This window comes from Antechinus flavipes, chromosome 2 (genome assembly GCF_016432865.1).
Source record: "Antechinus flavipes isolate AdamAnt ecotype Samford, QLD, Australia chromosome 2, AdamAnt_v2, whole genome shotgun sequence".
Taxonomy (NCBI): Eukaryota; Metazoa; Chordata; class Mammalia; order Dasyuromorphia; family Dasyuridae; genus Antechinus; species Antechinus flavipes.
Window position 1 is genome coordinate 235,487,171 of NC_067399.1, and position 14,641 is coordinate 235,501,811.

At 42.4% G+C, this 14,641-nt stretch overlaps 1 protein-coding gene across 1 annotated transcript in view; it reads right to left on the reverse strand.

Moving 5' to 3' along the window:
• The window catches only part of KCNB1 (potassium voltage-gated channel subfamily B member 1), a 130,852-nt gene extending 119,970 nt beyond the window's left edge, over window positions 1–10,882 (reverse strand). The window contains exons 1-2 of the mRNA XM_051976558.1: window positions 10,406–10,882; window positions 7,997–8,745 (exon numbers count right to left, since the gene is read on the reverse strand). Coding sequence (XP_051832518.1) covers window positions 7,997–8,563 — 567 coding nt within the window. The 5' untranslated portion in view covers window positions 8,564–8,745; window positions 10,406–10,882. The remainder of the gene's footprint in view (window positions 1–7,996; window positions 8,746–10,405) is intronic.
• Window positions 10,883–14,641: the final 3,759 nt, after the last annotated feature.

Sequence of the window (14,641 nt, forward strand, 5' to 3'; positions counted from 1 at the left end):
ACATGATCCCAAGGAAGGCCCTTCACCATCTGGATCATTCTCTTCAGAATGCCCTCCAGATTATCAATGTACTCTCCTAAAACATGGTGCCCAGAACTGAATATGCTGGTCCAGATGTTGCTGGATAAGGGCAGAATACAAAGGAACTCTTGCTTCCCTCATTGTGATTGAGCCATGATTATATAGTCAATGGGTTAAGCAGCAAGTTAAATGACTTAGCCAAGTTCATATAGCTAATAAGTAGAAGAGCTACATATCAAAGCCAGGTCTCCTAAAGTCATGTATGGTGTGCTCTCTCCCCTACTCTACACTGTCCCCCAGCCTCCCATTCCCATAATAAAGAGCTATTCAAGAAATGGATCTTATGCTTGAAAAATAGAAGACTCCAAAGAACTTCTGTTCAACAAATGCCCATTGAGTTGTGTGCCCCATTAAGATCTGGGTTCAAGTCTTACCTCTGACACATCCTGGCCAAGCAATCTCTAGATAGCTCACTGAGACTAGATCTAAGAAAGATACTGTGCCAGGCAGTATGTTAAACACATTATAAATATGATCTCATCAGGAGCTCCCTATTCCACTAAAATCACAGGTCCAGAAACTATCCCTATGTGCTACATACTAGGGATACAAAAAATAGATATGGCACAAGTCTTGCTCTCCAGGAGCCAAGTTCTAGTTTATTATCTAACTATCTAATTGGGAGAAGGAAAAGTATACAAATAATTTTAATATAAAGTGAAACAAGATAAGAAAAAACCAGAAAATGTGTAACCCACTCATGTCAGAGACTACCTTAGCCAAATCCCCTGGGCACAGACTTTGAAAAAACATATAACTTTAGATTTAGAAGGGATTCTTATTGAGTTTGGCTCACATTTATGTGTCACATTTATAGAGCCCTTCAAGGTTTATGAATCTCCTAATATCCCTATGCTTATTCCTAGCTTGCAAATAAGAAAACTGAAATTCAGAGAAGTTCATTGATTTGCTCAGTCATACAGCTAGGAAGAGGCAGAACCAAGATTGGAACTCTGGTCTCTTGGTTCAAGATTCAGTGACTCTTCCTCACAATGAACTGCTTTTACTATAATTTCTAACTAAAACACAAACCTCAACAAGGGGTTATTGACCAGAAGGCTGAGATCTGGAATTGGAATCAGAAGAGCCTGGTTTAAATTTTAGCCTTGCTGCTCAATAATCGTGTGACAAGTTATTTCCCCTTCCCCCTTCTCTTAGCTTTGTCATCTGTAAAGTGAGAGGGCTGGACTAAATGATCTCTCATCTCCCTTCTGATTCCAATTCTATAATCCTTTGTACTTCAAGTGACAGAGTACTCACTACCTCCTGAAGCAGTCCATTCCATTAACAGCTGCCTTTAATTGAAGTTTCTTTAACTGAACTAAAGTCCTTTTCCTTGGTTGCCATGAGATTGTTAGCAGCTTCCTGGGAACAGAAGGGTTCTCCATGATACACCTGTTCCCAGGAGTTACATTTGAGTCATCTCCAGTCCCACTAAAAGCTAAGTAATTGAAATGCCCCTATTGACATCTACATGGACAATCCATCACAACTATTCTCTTTCCTACTTTGGGAGATTTAGAGACTGGTCATTGAGTTGCCCAATCATTAAAAGAATAATAGCAGAAGAAAATATTGACAGAGATTAAACTGGGTTAGGAATTTGGACCCATAATTCTCAACAAAGAATAGTCTTCCACTGGGCACCTATTTCTTCTTGGTTTTCCAGTTCCTGAGAATATCACCTTTTCTCATGAACTGGTCCTATAATGTCTTCGATTAGCAGGTGGATCCTATCTTTTTGAAGAGCTCAACCTAGAGGAGGAGACTACTTCACCATGATGCAGTGGGAATAATAATAATTCATACATTTATTGTGCATTTAAGTCTATGTAAGACTTTCTTTATAAAACCCAAGTGGGATATGTAATGTAAATATAAATATCCCCATTCTAGAATTGAGGAAATGATAACTCAGAAAGGTTGAGGGATTTACCCAGAATCAAACTGTCAACCAGTATTAGAACTGAACTTGGAATTGTTATAACTCAAAGAAGAATGCTTTCCCCACTGCACTATGCCGAACAAGATTTAGTATTAGGAGACTAGCTTATTTTTGTCACCAACATATGATAGATGTAAGCTCTATGAAGTCAGGAAATATTTCATTTTTGTCTTTGTAGCGCCAGTACATGGAACAGACTAGGTGCTTGATAAGTGCTTGTGAAGTGATTGGTTGATGAAGGAATGGAGAAGCTTCATTGATGGAGGAGGTATCCACAGAAACTAAAAATAATACTTTTTTGAAGAATAATAATATTCATCGATCTCTATAAAGGTTTCAGCAGATCTCTAGGAAAATTGAATATCTAAGTGGATCCCCAGTGTAAGGCAATTTCTTGCAGCCAGCCTCTTCCTGGTATAATCCACAGACACTAACTGACTCATTTTTCTGCCATCTCTGAACGACATTCCAGGCATGTGATTTCTGTCCATCATCTCTAATTTCCAGAAGAAATGACTGAATAATCTGCTAGTCTCCACCTAGTAAGACAAAATCTAGAGGTAGACCTCAAAAAGTGATTTGTTATTTAACCATGTCAGCTGCCACTGTTTGCCCTCTCAATGCCACCATGCTTCCAAATTTTGCTGATATTTCTAGTAAGATTTGGGAGTTATCCCATTTCCTTTCTGCTTAGGGACTTCATTGTCATCATATTCTTCCCCTGCATCTCACCATAACACCATATTGGTGATACTAATTCTTCTGAACATGATAAATATTCCCTTTGGGGCACCAGAAAGGGATGAGAGCAGATGATATTTGTATCCTTGCAAAATAGGTGATTTAGAGGAAGATTTATAGAATACTGAATGCTAGAAAAGGACCTAGAATACAAAATGGATGAAATAAAAGGAAAGATGTCTAAGGCTCCAAAATAACCAATGTTCTCTTAATTACCAAATCTAATAGCCTTTTCTCAATCCTCTTTCTCCCTGACTTTTGTTGATCACTCTCTCTCTTTCTTGATATTCTTTTCTTTCTAGGTTTTAGGATACCACTTTCTTATGCTTCTTATTCTATGTATCTGACTACTACTTCTGTCTTGATTGTTCCTCTTCCAAAAGAAGTGTCTCTCATGGTTCTGTCTTGGGCCCTTTTCTCTTCTCTCATTATAATACTTCACTTAGAAATCTTTTTGTTTCCATGAATTTAATTACCATCCCTGCACTAATGTTTTCAGCTCTACCTATCTTGCCCTAGACTTTCTGATGACCTCCAATATCACATTTACAACTATCATTCAAACATCTCAAACTGGATTCTAGTAGACATTTTAAATCTTTTCTCCTAAAACCACCCTTTCTCCCACCTTCCATATTGTTGGAGAGAGCAACACAATCCTCCTAATTCCTCAGGTTTGCATTCTCAAAGTCATCTTTGAATCCTTATATCCTCTCCCCCCATATCCAAATTATTGCTAAGGTTTGCATATTTCACTTTTGCAATATCTCCTAAATTTGTCCCCTTTTTCCCTCTGACACTGCCATCATCCTAATGAAGGTCTTCATCATTCCATATCCAGACTATTGCAGAGCTGGGTCAGCCTGCCTCCTGCTCCAATCCATCCATTTGGCCTTCAAAATGATTTTCTTAAAGTGTCAATCCAACCATGTCACTCAGCCCCCTTACTCAAGAAACTCCAGTGGTTACCTATTGTTTACAGGATCAAATACAAAATGCTCTATTTGGCATTCTAAGCTCTTCATAATCTAATTGCCTCCTAACTTTCCAATCTTCTTACACCTTACTCCCTGACATGTACTTTTAATTTAGTGACAGTGGTTTCTCGTTGTTCCATAAACAAGACATCCATTTCTTAGCTCTGAACATTTTCTCTAGCTCTCCCACCATGCTTGAAACACTTTCCCTCCTCAACTCTACCTACTGACTTCCTGGCTTTCTTTAAGTACCAAATTAAATCTCAACTTTTACAGGAAATCTTTTCTAACTCCTCTTAATTCTAGTGTCTTTCTTCAATTAATTATTTTCTGTTTATCGTGTATATGCCTTGCTTTGTATATATTTTTTGCATGTTGTCTCCCTCATTAGATTGTAAGTTCTTTGAGGCCAGGGACCGGCTTTTCTTTCTTTTTGTATCTCCAGCATTTAGTACAGTGCTTGGCACATAGTTGGTATTGAATCAATGTTTATTGATTGAAAATGTTTAATGATTACTTACTGTGTCTAATTGTTTCATTTTACAGAGGAGAAAGTTGAAGCTCAAATAAGGAAAAATAATGTGCTCAAGATGATAGAACTATTTAATGACTGAGATTGCTATAAAACTCAGGAGTCCTGATTCTCAGTATAATGCTAAAGACTTCAACTACATCCCATGAAAAGAAAAGGCAATATAGATCCCAGAGGGAAAGAGGAGCCATTCCTATTGGTTCAAAAGATGGTCCAAAATAGGTTCTGGAGTTAGTATAAACACTCACACGATCCCATGACTGGAGGGATTGGTAAGTCCCAGGAATAAGTAGATATAAGAGCCAAAAGAAGAATTACAGAAGCAGGAGGAAAATAAATAAAATTATAACAAATATTTCAAAGAACAGCAAAAAGATGTGCAAATATATTCATAGACCGCAGGAAATAAAACACAAAACTGATCTATTACAAGAGGTAATAGGAATTAGAGATGTGATGAAAAAGAGAAGGTTTGCCAACATTCTTCCCCTTTCTTTTTATTTTTGCTTCTATTTTATGGAAAAGAAGTTCAGAATGGGCCACTTCCATAATAATTGTGTCAGACAACAAGAAAACTGAATTGGCAGTAGCTAAGGATAGTGAAATTGGGGAGAAAACCAGACAGTCATGGGGATAGAACCCAAGTAACCTAGTACCTCATGTTCTGCAAGGAGGACAGGAAGAGAGCAATTAATGAAATATTACCTGTTATTTTTAGCAGCTCTTTGATAATCACAGGTCAAATACCTCGAAGATGTGAGACACCGAAAAATTGGCAAACACAGCATCATTATCCTGAAGACAACGGCAGTCAGTAAGGCAGCAGTGAATAATGACAGTAGGAATGTGCCTTGACACTGCTTAAGGACCAGCCTGAGATGGGCAAGGGAACACCTTGAGGACCCTAATTTAATTGGGCTTGCCAATTGCTAACTGCTCACAGAATTTTAGAGCTAGAAGAAACCTTATAGATGACTGAGTTCAATCCCTGCATTTTACATAGGAGGAAACTATTATCTGAGAAGAGGCAGTAGGTTGTACAAGGTCACAGAGGAGGGTGGCAGAAGGGGATAGGACCACTTCCTTAAAATGGGAAGAAAGATGAAATTATTATGTTGGACTGATGAGGCTGAGAAAGCATGGAGGAAAATAGCCATCTTTATAGTGAGAACCATTATGACATACAGAAAAGAGCACTATACTGTGAGTCAGGAGATAGGAGTTCTTGTATCTACTCTACCACTAGCTTATATATGTGTATGTAAAATACCCTTTAAACAAGACCTGTTTCCTCTCTGAACAGTTTTCTCATCTATAAAATGAGGAAGTTTAACTAAATGATCCCTGTAGTCTTTTCCAGTTCTTCCTTCTTACATTTCTATGATTCCCAAAGATTTTTCATATATTAGGAAGATGCTTCTCACCAGTGAGCTTGAAATTACATCTGGAACATTCTTCAAAATAACCTTGAGGTAGATGGTGTGAGTATTATTGTCTTTATTCTACAGATGAGGAAATCCAGGCTCAGAGAGATGAACTGACTTGATGACAACCATACAGTGGTATCAAAATATTTGGTTGCCTTGTTAATGATTTCCAGCAGTATTGAATTCTGGACACCCAAAGGTAACTCACCTTTTCCTTCTTGCTTCAGGATGGCCCTGGTACCAGATATTTGTTCTTATTCTAAACTTTGAAAAGAACAAATTGGAATTGCCTATCAGAATTTTAGAATTAAACTTCCTATATGATTTTTAGGATGAGAGGGCAGATCAGGCTATATGAAGATTGGTCGAAGTTACTGGGGGAGTTTATCCTGGGAAAAAGAAAATTTAAGGTATACATCATAGCTATTTTTATATATTTGAAGATCTGTCACATGGGAGATGGATTAGTCTCATTCTGCTTGACTGAAGAGGGCAGAGCTAAGAAAAATGGAAGTTGTAAATAGGTAGAATTAGGCTTGATGTCAGGGAAAAAACTTCCTGATGACTGATCAGACTATTCCAGAAGTAGACTAGACTCTCTTGGGAAGTAGTAGTGCTACCCCTTTCGTGTCCTTTCCTCTCCCCTTCATCCCCCACAGAAGACCTTTATGCTTTTGCTCAGCTAACTATCTATCCAATATTTGGTAACAGGGACTCCTGTTCAGGCACCATTGAACTATATAGTCTCTGAGGTCCAACTCTGAGATTCTGTGGTTCTCCAAAAACAAGATCTTGCTGTAGTAGTGGCTACTTACAAACTCCAAACAACACTGGCTCAGTGGGACTGACCCTGCTGGTGGAAATCATCAGCAGTTGTCACCTCTAATGGATTTGGCAGCAAGGCGGTTCCTGCTTCAGTTCATCTCCATGATAACAAAATATCCCTGATCATCCCCTTCCCTAGTCATCTATGGACAGTGTCAGCTGCTCAATACAAGGGTAGAACCTGGTAGAATCAGGAAGAAAGCTTAGTAGTTTAGTGGCTTCATCAGAGTCATTTCCCTCTCAATGGCACAAGGCTGGTCTCTTGCTTTTTCCCACCATGCAGCTTCCCAGAATTTACACTAGATTTCTGAAATCTTCATATATTGGATTAGAGAATGAAGGGTACAGAGGTAGGAAGAAAAGAGACTTGGGATTGAGATGGAGAGAGAGAGGAAGGAAGAGAGGGAGGGAAGAAGAGAGGAAGGAAGAGAGAGAGGGAGAAAAAGAGGGAAGGAGAAAGGAAGGGAGGGAAGGAGGGAGAGAGGGAGAGAGAGAGAGAGAGCACAGAAGGGGTGGGGATTTCCCTATCTGGTGGGTCAACCCAGGAACAGCCTTAACATCCTCCCTCTTCAGCTTTTTTCCAGCCTAACCCTGGCTAGAGAAAATTCCACAACACAAATTTATCAGGAATGAAGATAACCAGTTCTCTCCCAGGAACACATAGAGGTCACAAGAGGATTAACCCAAGATGCCTCCGGTAAACCCAAGTGCTCAACAACCTCTGACAGATGCTGACCCTAACCAAGATAGGAAGATACCTCTCCTCTCCCCTCTCTCATTCTGAGGATGGAAAAGCACAAAATGATAAGAAATTTAGAGATTTATTGGCAAGTCAGAATCTAAAGGGAACCCCCTACCTCATACCTTGAAATAGTAAGATAAATCCATTGAGCCGAAGTAAGCACCTTACTGGAGGCTTTTTGGGTATGAACTTCCCAAGACCTGCTACTGGATTATGATCACAGCCAAAGAAACAAAGGGGGCAGTGCATAAGAGCAAGAAATGAAAATAAGAACTAACCCTAAGGTGGGCTACTTCTTTGGAGCAAGAAATCCCTAGGGAGTAAACCATTTTAGACAGTGCTTCACTCTTCACCCTATTCCCTTTACTTTTCTCATTAAGTTTTAGGAAAGAGCATTCTTTTTCAGCTCTGACTTAGAGCCAATGTAATGGTTGATGTGGGGGAGTCGGGAGAAGCCTTACCACCTACTAGTGGGTGATTGAGAAAAATCTCAGCCTCTTAAAGTAGAGAAAAGAAATGAAAAGGATGAGGCTGTTGTTTCTGCTGTCCATTCCTACCTTACAATTCACAATCTGCTTCTCAAGTAATAGTGTCCACTTCTTTTCTCTTTCTGTCCCTCAAAACCATGAAGTTTCCAAAGACAGTCTCTGAGATTGCTCTCTTCCTCCCCTTTTGGTCATGGCTTTCCCCCCATGAAGAAAGAGACTTTACTTAGCCCAGGCTTACCTTAGCAGCCACAGAGGAATTGGGCTTCTCCAGTAGGTCCCATAACTTCTTCCTCTTCTCAGCACAGCATGTGTTGTCAAACTCCTCTCCCTCTCGCTCCCGCAGAGTCTCTGCCTCCCTCTTCAGCTCCTCATTCATTTGCTCCTTTTTCTGGTGGTATCTTGCCTGACAGCAAGACTCTAGGTATATTTCATCGATGCCCCAGTAGTCTAGCTCTTGGCTGAAGGAGAGCGCACACATCTCTTCCATCATGTGCAGCTTGCCAGTGCGGTAGAAGTTCAGAATGGATGTGAAGGCTCCCGGGTGACGGTCAAAGAAGTATTCGTTGCCGTCCAGGCTGTAATCATCGCAGACGTCCATGAGCGAGTCGTGAGTGTTACAGTCTCTAAGTCGACCCAGCCGTGTGCGGGGCAGGCGGTCCAGGGTCCGCCACAGGACCTCGTGGGCCAGTCCCCCGACGTTCAGTTTGACTCGACGGGAGCATGCCTTGCTCCGGATGATCTCCATAGGGTCTGGCGGCAGGGAGGTGGTGGATCGGGAGCCATGCTTCGTCATGCCCGACGGCATCGCGGGTCCGGCCGCCGCCACTCGCCCTCCCTCCCGCCCCCCCTTGACCCAAGTAAATAGATCAATAAGTCCGACCCGCGACTGGGAGGGGGGCTGGGAGAGCTGGAGCCAGCCCCCTGGAGGGAGGTCTTTGTCAGCGGTGGCTCCTCCTCATGAGTCCCGCTTCACCTCCATCCCGACAGCTGCAAGACAAGAACAGGGATCGAATTCATTGCGCCTGGGCAGGGGCGGCCTGAACCCCCAGCCCAGCCAGAGACGCCCCCTCCCTCCCTCCCACAGTCTGTAGGTCCCGGGGCCGCTCTGTCCACCCAGTCAGCTGCACGCCTGAGCCTCGGGGCTAAGAGGCTCTGGGCTGAAGGCGGAGCGATCAGAGCGCTGTCCCTCCTGTTAGTGCTGAAGCCCGCCTCCTTCCTTCTATCCCTATCGAGAGGTGAGGGGGAGGGGGGGATTGAGGCGGTACGCTCAGCCTCTAGACTGTGGCCCGGATCCCGAAGAAGAGGGGGTGGAGGAGGTTCGAGTAAGTGCCCCAGAACTCTGTAAGAAACCCTTCGGCTCTGGGCAAAGCAGCTACTTCAGCCCAGGGGCGCTGTCCGCCCCGTCGAAGTGCTGAACCTAATGACTGGGGGCTTCCATCAGACCCTGAGAAAAACGTCAGGGGGCCTGTAAAAGGAAAAACTTTGTATGTGTGTTTTTTAAATAGTTTCAATTTTTGCTCCAATAAATACGATATGATGAGAGAGTAGATTGCTTTGGGGCTTTCCTTCCTCCTTTTCCCAATTCGTCTAGAGATAAAGCAGGGACAGTAAGCGAGAAGAAACTAAACGGGGCCTGTGGCTACACGGAGTATTCGAACAGCTGTTTTGTTAGGTCTCTGGTCCCCAGATTTTCCTCGAAGGGAACACGCTCCACAGCCCCCAAGACCCCTAAAGTCTCTAAATCTCGCACCTTCCCCATCCTCAATGACCTCTAAACCCTGGGGCGCGCAGCCCCAGCCCAAGAGTGACCTGACCAGAGGGGAATGAGAGCCAAAAGATCTTGGACTTCTGATGTCTACAGTTACAGACGCACAAATACACACAGACAAACACACAGACACACATGGGGGTGGGAGAGAGGGAGCAGGAGTCCTCCCAGGCCAGCCTCATTTCTCTTCCTTTTTCTTTCCCTCCCACCTCCGCGGATCACTCCTCCTCCTCTTTTTCCCTCCTGCAGATGCTTTTTATAACTCTGGTTCTGCGCGTTTCCCCGAGCTTGGGGGTGGGGTGGGGGGGCGGGAAGTGGAGGGAGAGGAAGGCGGGGAATTGGGCTGTATTTTCTGATCTTTCAAATGTTTTTCTCCTCCTCTCTGTCCTCTTTCTTCCCGCGCACCCTGGGGAAGGGGAAGACTCTCTGACCCCGACTGCCTCGACTCATCCATGCCCCGTGCTCCCAGCTGTTTGGGAATGGTGGTGTTCCCCTCCCCCCGCCCCAGGCTCCCGCAGGTTTCCTCCTTTCCTCCCCCCCCCCAAATTGCCCTCCACATCCAGAGCAGAGCTAGAGACTCGGGTTAATCAGCAAGTCAGCTCCTCCCTGTCCCCCTCCCCTGTCCCCCAGTCCCTGGCCAGTGCTCGGGAACCGCGGCCCGGGAGGGCTGCGCTGGACTACGACCGGAGATAGGCTAGGAGAAGGAAAGCGTCCACACACACACACACACACACACACACACACACACACAAAATCCGCCCCCACCCTGCCGCCCCGCAACGTCCTGGCTTCCAGCAGATTTCTCCCCCCACCACCCAACACCCTACCACCACCACCTTTCATCCTTTGCTCAGCCTCAGGCTCGGCTCGGTTCCCTACCTCTTCAGCGGCAGCCTCCGGTCGCCAGGGCCCTGGCATAGCCCCTGCCGGCCCCCAGCGCGGGTGGGAGCCGGTCGGGCGGAGCTCGCCCCCAGCCCGGGGGCCAGGGCTGTGCCAGGCCTCTTTCCCTTCGCTGGGCAGCGGCTTGCTGCTTCCCCCTCCGCCCAATCCCGGCTGCAAACGCGTCTTTAATCTTCAATATTCGAGTGCTGGGTCTGGTGAGTGTGTGACTGTTTGAGTGTATGTGGATGTGTGTGTGTCTGGGTTTGTGTATGTAGCTATAAGAGGAAATGCAATTGAGGGGGAAAGGCAAGAGAAAAAAATGAAGCTGCAGGCTTGCTGGGGGGACTCAATCCGGGCTGCTCGACTTCCTCTCTCGGCTTTCCTCCTGCCGCCTCTTCGCGGAGATCAACAAGTCTGGTCTGAGCCTCGGCTATTGCCTGCAATTCTGTCCCGCACTTGTTTGGAAAAGCCTTGGAAGTTGAGCAGGCAAGAAAGGCCGAATAGCGCCACCTCCAGGATGGAAGAGAGACTGAGGGCCGCATTAACTCTTGACTGGCCGTACAGAAAGGAGAGCGCATGGTGTTTTTTTCTGCAGGGATGGGGGTGGGGGGAAGATGCTCAATTCCATTCACAGAAATGACAGAATGGAAGAGATGGAAAGGATGTTGTAGGTTGTTTCGTGTAATTTTGTCACTTCCTAGATGAAGAGACTACGATTATGAGGGGATGTAACTTGCCCCGTAAGTCGCCGAGATGAGATTCCAGCCCCGTCACCAGACTCCCAACTGAAGTGCTTTCCACTACACTGTGCTCTTTCACTACTGTGCTAACCTACTGGTTGCTCTTTCTCTCCAAAGCTGCTCTGAAAAATAAAATAAAAGGCCAACGGACCAGAGTCAAACCCCCTAGCCCGACATTCAGACAGGATGGCCTTAACCAGCCCTGTGTTTTATTACACGCTCTCTTTTCCTTATTTAATACATTAAGTAAACTGAACAATGTTCATGTTTGTCAAAGATCTTCCCTTCTCTGACCTTTGGTCGACGCCTCCTCTTTATGTAACTGAAATGCTTTTTTCTGTGTTTTGCATGCCCACCTCAGCTTGCTGAAATTCCACTCAACCTTTTAAGGGCCTAGCTCCAATGCCATCTGCTGTACCAAGCCTTTGATCAGCCTCTCTCCTTCACCCCAGGCCCCAAACTGAAAGTGATTCCTCTCTCTGTGCTCTTAGATAGTTTGAATCTTTTCCTCTGTAAAATATTGGGGAAAAGATGATTTCAAATGTCCCTTCTAGCGCTGACATTTTATATTCTACGTTCTAAGGACCTTGCAATTCTGGCATTTACTAACTAAAAAAACAAGTTTTAAAAAGTATCCTCTCTAATGAGGCCATTATCAAAGGTTTGATGCTTGCCATCACAAAATGAAAAGTTCTTCCATAGTCACAACCTGTAGGGCTAATTCTAGTCAGTTTTATCACTTTAATGTACATGGGAAAACATTTGATCCTTTTGTGCCATATGTATCTCTAAAGTTAATCTAATGCTTACATATAGATAATAAATGCTTTCTTAGATGATGTTAATCAATTCAGTATCATAAAAGCTCTAGATATTCTACAAAGAAGCATATGTAAGCTTAATGAAAGGAAAAAACTTCTTAACCATAAGAGCTTTCTAGAAGTAGAATCGGTTGATTTTAGGAAGTAGTGAGTTCTCTGTCACTGGAGGTGAAGACCTGACAAGTAGAGATTTGATGGATAACCTATCATGTTGTAGAGAGTATTTCTGTTCAGGCTGAACTGTCCTTTAAGATCTCTTTCAGCTCTGAAATTCTATGATTCCATACTTTCATCTATTTACTCTTCCCCTTATGTTTTGTCCAAAAGTTTAAACAATCTGGGACATTGCTTTAGAGCACTGAAGTTAAACTCAAAATAGAGAGCTCCTTAATCTATACATAAGGATCTCTATAGGCCATGTATTGACTTATTTTAAAAAGGTAATATTTACCTAAATTTTATTGTATTTTTATTTATTTGGTTAAATATTTCCTAATTGCATTTTAATCTGCTTCAGCTAGTACCTGGGAGTGTTGTCTGCATGGGATCCATGGACTGTCCATTTAACAACTCTGCCTAAGAGACTCTTGGGCTAAGGAGAATATCTGACAACATCCTCTTCTGGATTTCAAGGCTAAAAAAATGGTTTAAGATTTCTATCTGGTTTAGTCCATCTAAGCTTAGAGAGCTGAGAAATATCATTTCCCTGAACATAAACCTTTAAATGAAGCAGAGGCAAATGGATTTTGTTTTTAATCTTTTAATATGCAAGCATGTTTCCCAGTTTGAAAACACCCTTCTCAAAGTCTATAACAGCACTATTATGTTCTGACTGTGAGGGAAGCAATGAGACCTGTGAAAGACGGTACTGAAACTATATTAGCCATTTTCATTCACATCTTGTGTACAGATATGCATTTTCTTTTAAACTATGTTTAATTTCTTGGCATGAATTATACAATTTGAAAATATACTGAAATTTCTTCTATCAAATGATGTTGGACAACATGATTTCTAAAGTCCCAGCCAGCTCTAGAAAATCTCTTGTATACTGAGGTCTCTTCTAGATCTCATTACATTTGTTCTTTATTCTAAGATCCAATCCAGTTTTAAGATTTTATATTCTAAGATCCTTCATGCATCTGACATTTTATGTGCTGTGGGTCCTTTCTGATTTTTAATAATCTACATTCTCTGTTTTGAGGTCTTTTATGGCTTTTAACTTGTATGATCCAAAGTTATTACCAGCTTTGATAGTCTACATTCTAAGTTCCCTAAGAGGTCTGTCAATCCTTTATTCTATTTCTTGAAGACAAAAACTATATATATTGCTATATCCCCTCAGCAAGGTTTAGTATAAAGTTAGTGTTTAATAAATACTTGTGGAATTGGTTGAATTCAGTCAAACAACCAGTTATTTGGGGAATGTCTGAAGCAAAAATAAAACATTATTTATCATATAAAAGTGACTCCTCCCCATCCTCCTGGGCATGCCTTGCCAGTCCTTCCACAGTGCCTGCCCAACCCAGTCCAGTTCATCCTACTTCATGGTTCATTGCCCAGTCTGATGGAACAGTTTAATAGCCCCCAGGGCAATGATGTTGTGGATCCTTAATGCCCTTGAGGCACTCCAAGGCAAGATAATGTGGTTTTTAGGGATGTTTACAAAACTAGCTAATGGCTGCCCCTGGCCAGAGGATCCAACACAAAAAAGAAATGGTTTAGGGGCAATAACCCAGAGCCCCGAATGTTAATAAATGTGCCATTAATTTTGACTGAAATGAAATTCCATTCTGTGGCTTTGGAATGTTCCCTGCCAATATGTTTGTTGCTTTTTAATGTTCAATATTTAATTATGTTACCTTCAATTACCAATGAGCCAAATAATAGCAACAATGGCTCATGTTTATTGAAGATCATTTCACAAACATTATTAAGCACCTACTATGAACAACTCCCTTTGTAAATTGCTATGAATGCAAAGTTGAAGAATGACACAGTCCCTTGCTCTTTATGAGGTTATATTTAACTTTGAGTTTGGGGTATGAGAATGCAAAATACACAAATATATATCATATAAGGTAGAATGTGATGAGGGTAAAGAAGAAAAACTAACTAAGGGGTTAAGGAAAATTGGAGGCAAAAAAAAATCACTTTCATTTGGGGAGCCAGGAAAGAATTCACATAGGATATGATATCTGAAATGACTCTGAGAGAAGCAGAGATGATGAGGGACTGCTTTGTTCTAGGTCTGGGGTCAACCTATGTGACTGCAAAAAGACTGAAGAGAGGGCAATAGACTAAAAGAAGACTATAAATGTAGCTGAGAGCCAAATTGTGTAAGGCCTAGAATGCCGGAATAAGTAGTTTGGCTTTCATTTTATAGGAAGCACAAGTGTGTGCACATAATGTGGCATGTTTACTTAAACACAACAATGTCTCAAAAAATTATATTTTGTTTCTTATTTTGTATTTTTAAAATAAATTTTAGTTGTTAATTTTTCAATTGTTTAAATTTTTATTTCTTTAGAATGTTTAGAATAAAAATAATGTCCCTTATGAAGAAAATATGCATTTATTAAATGCCTGCTGTGTGCCAGACACTGTACTAATTAAGCACTTCACAAACATTATCTCAGTCATGACAACCCTAGAAGGCAGATGTTATTATT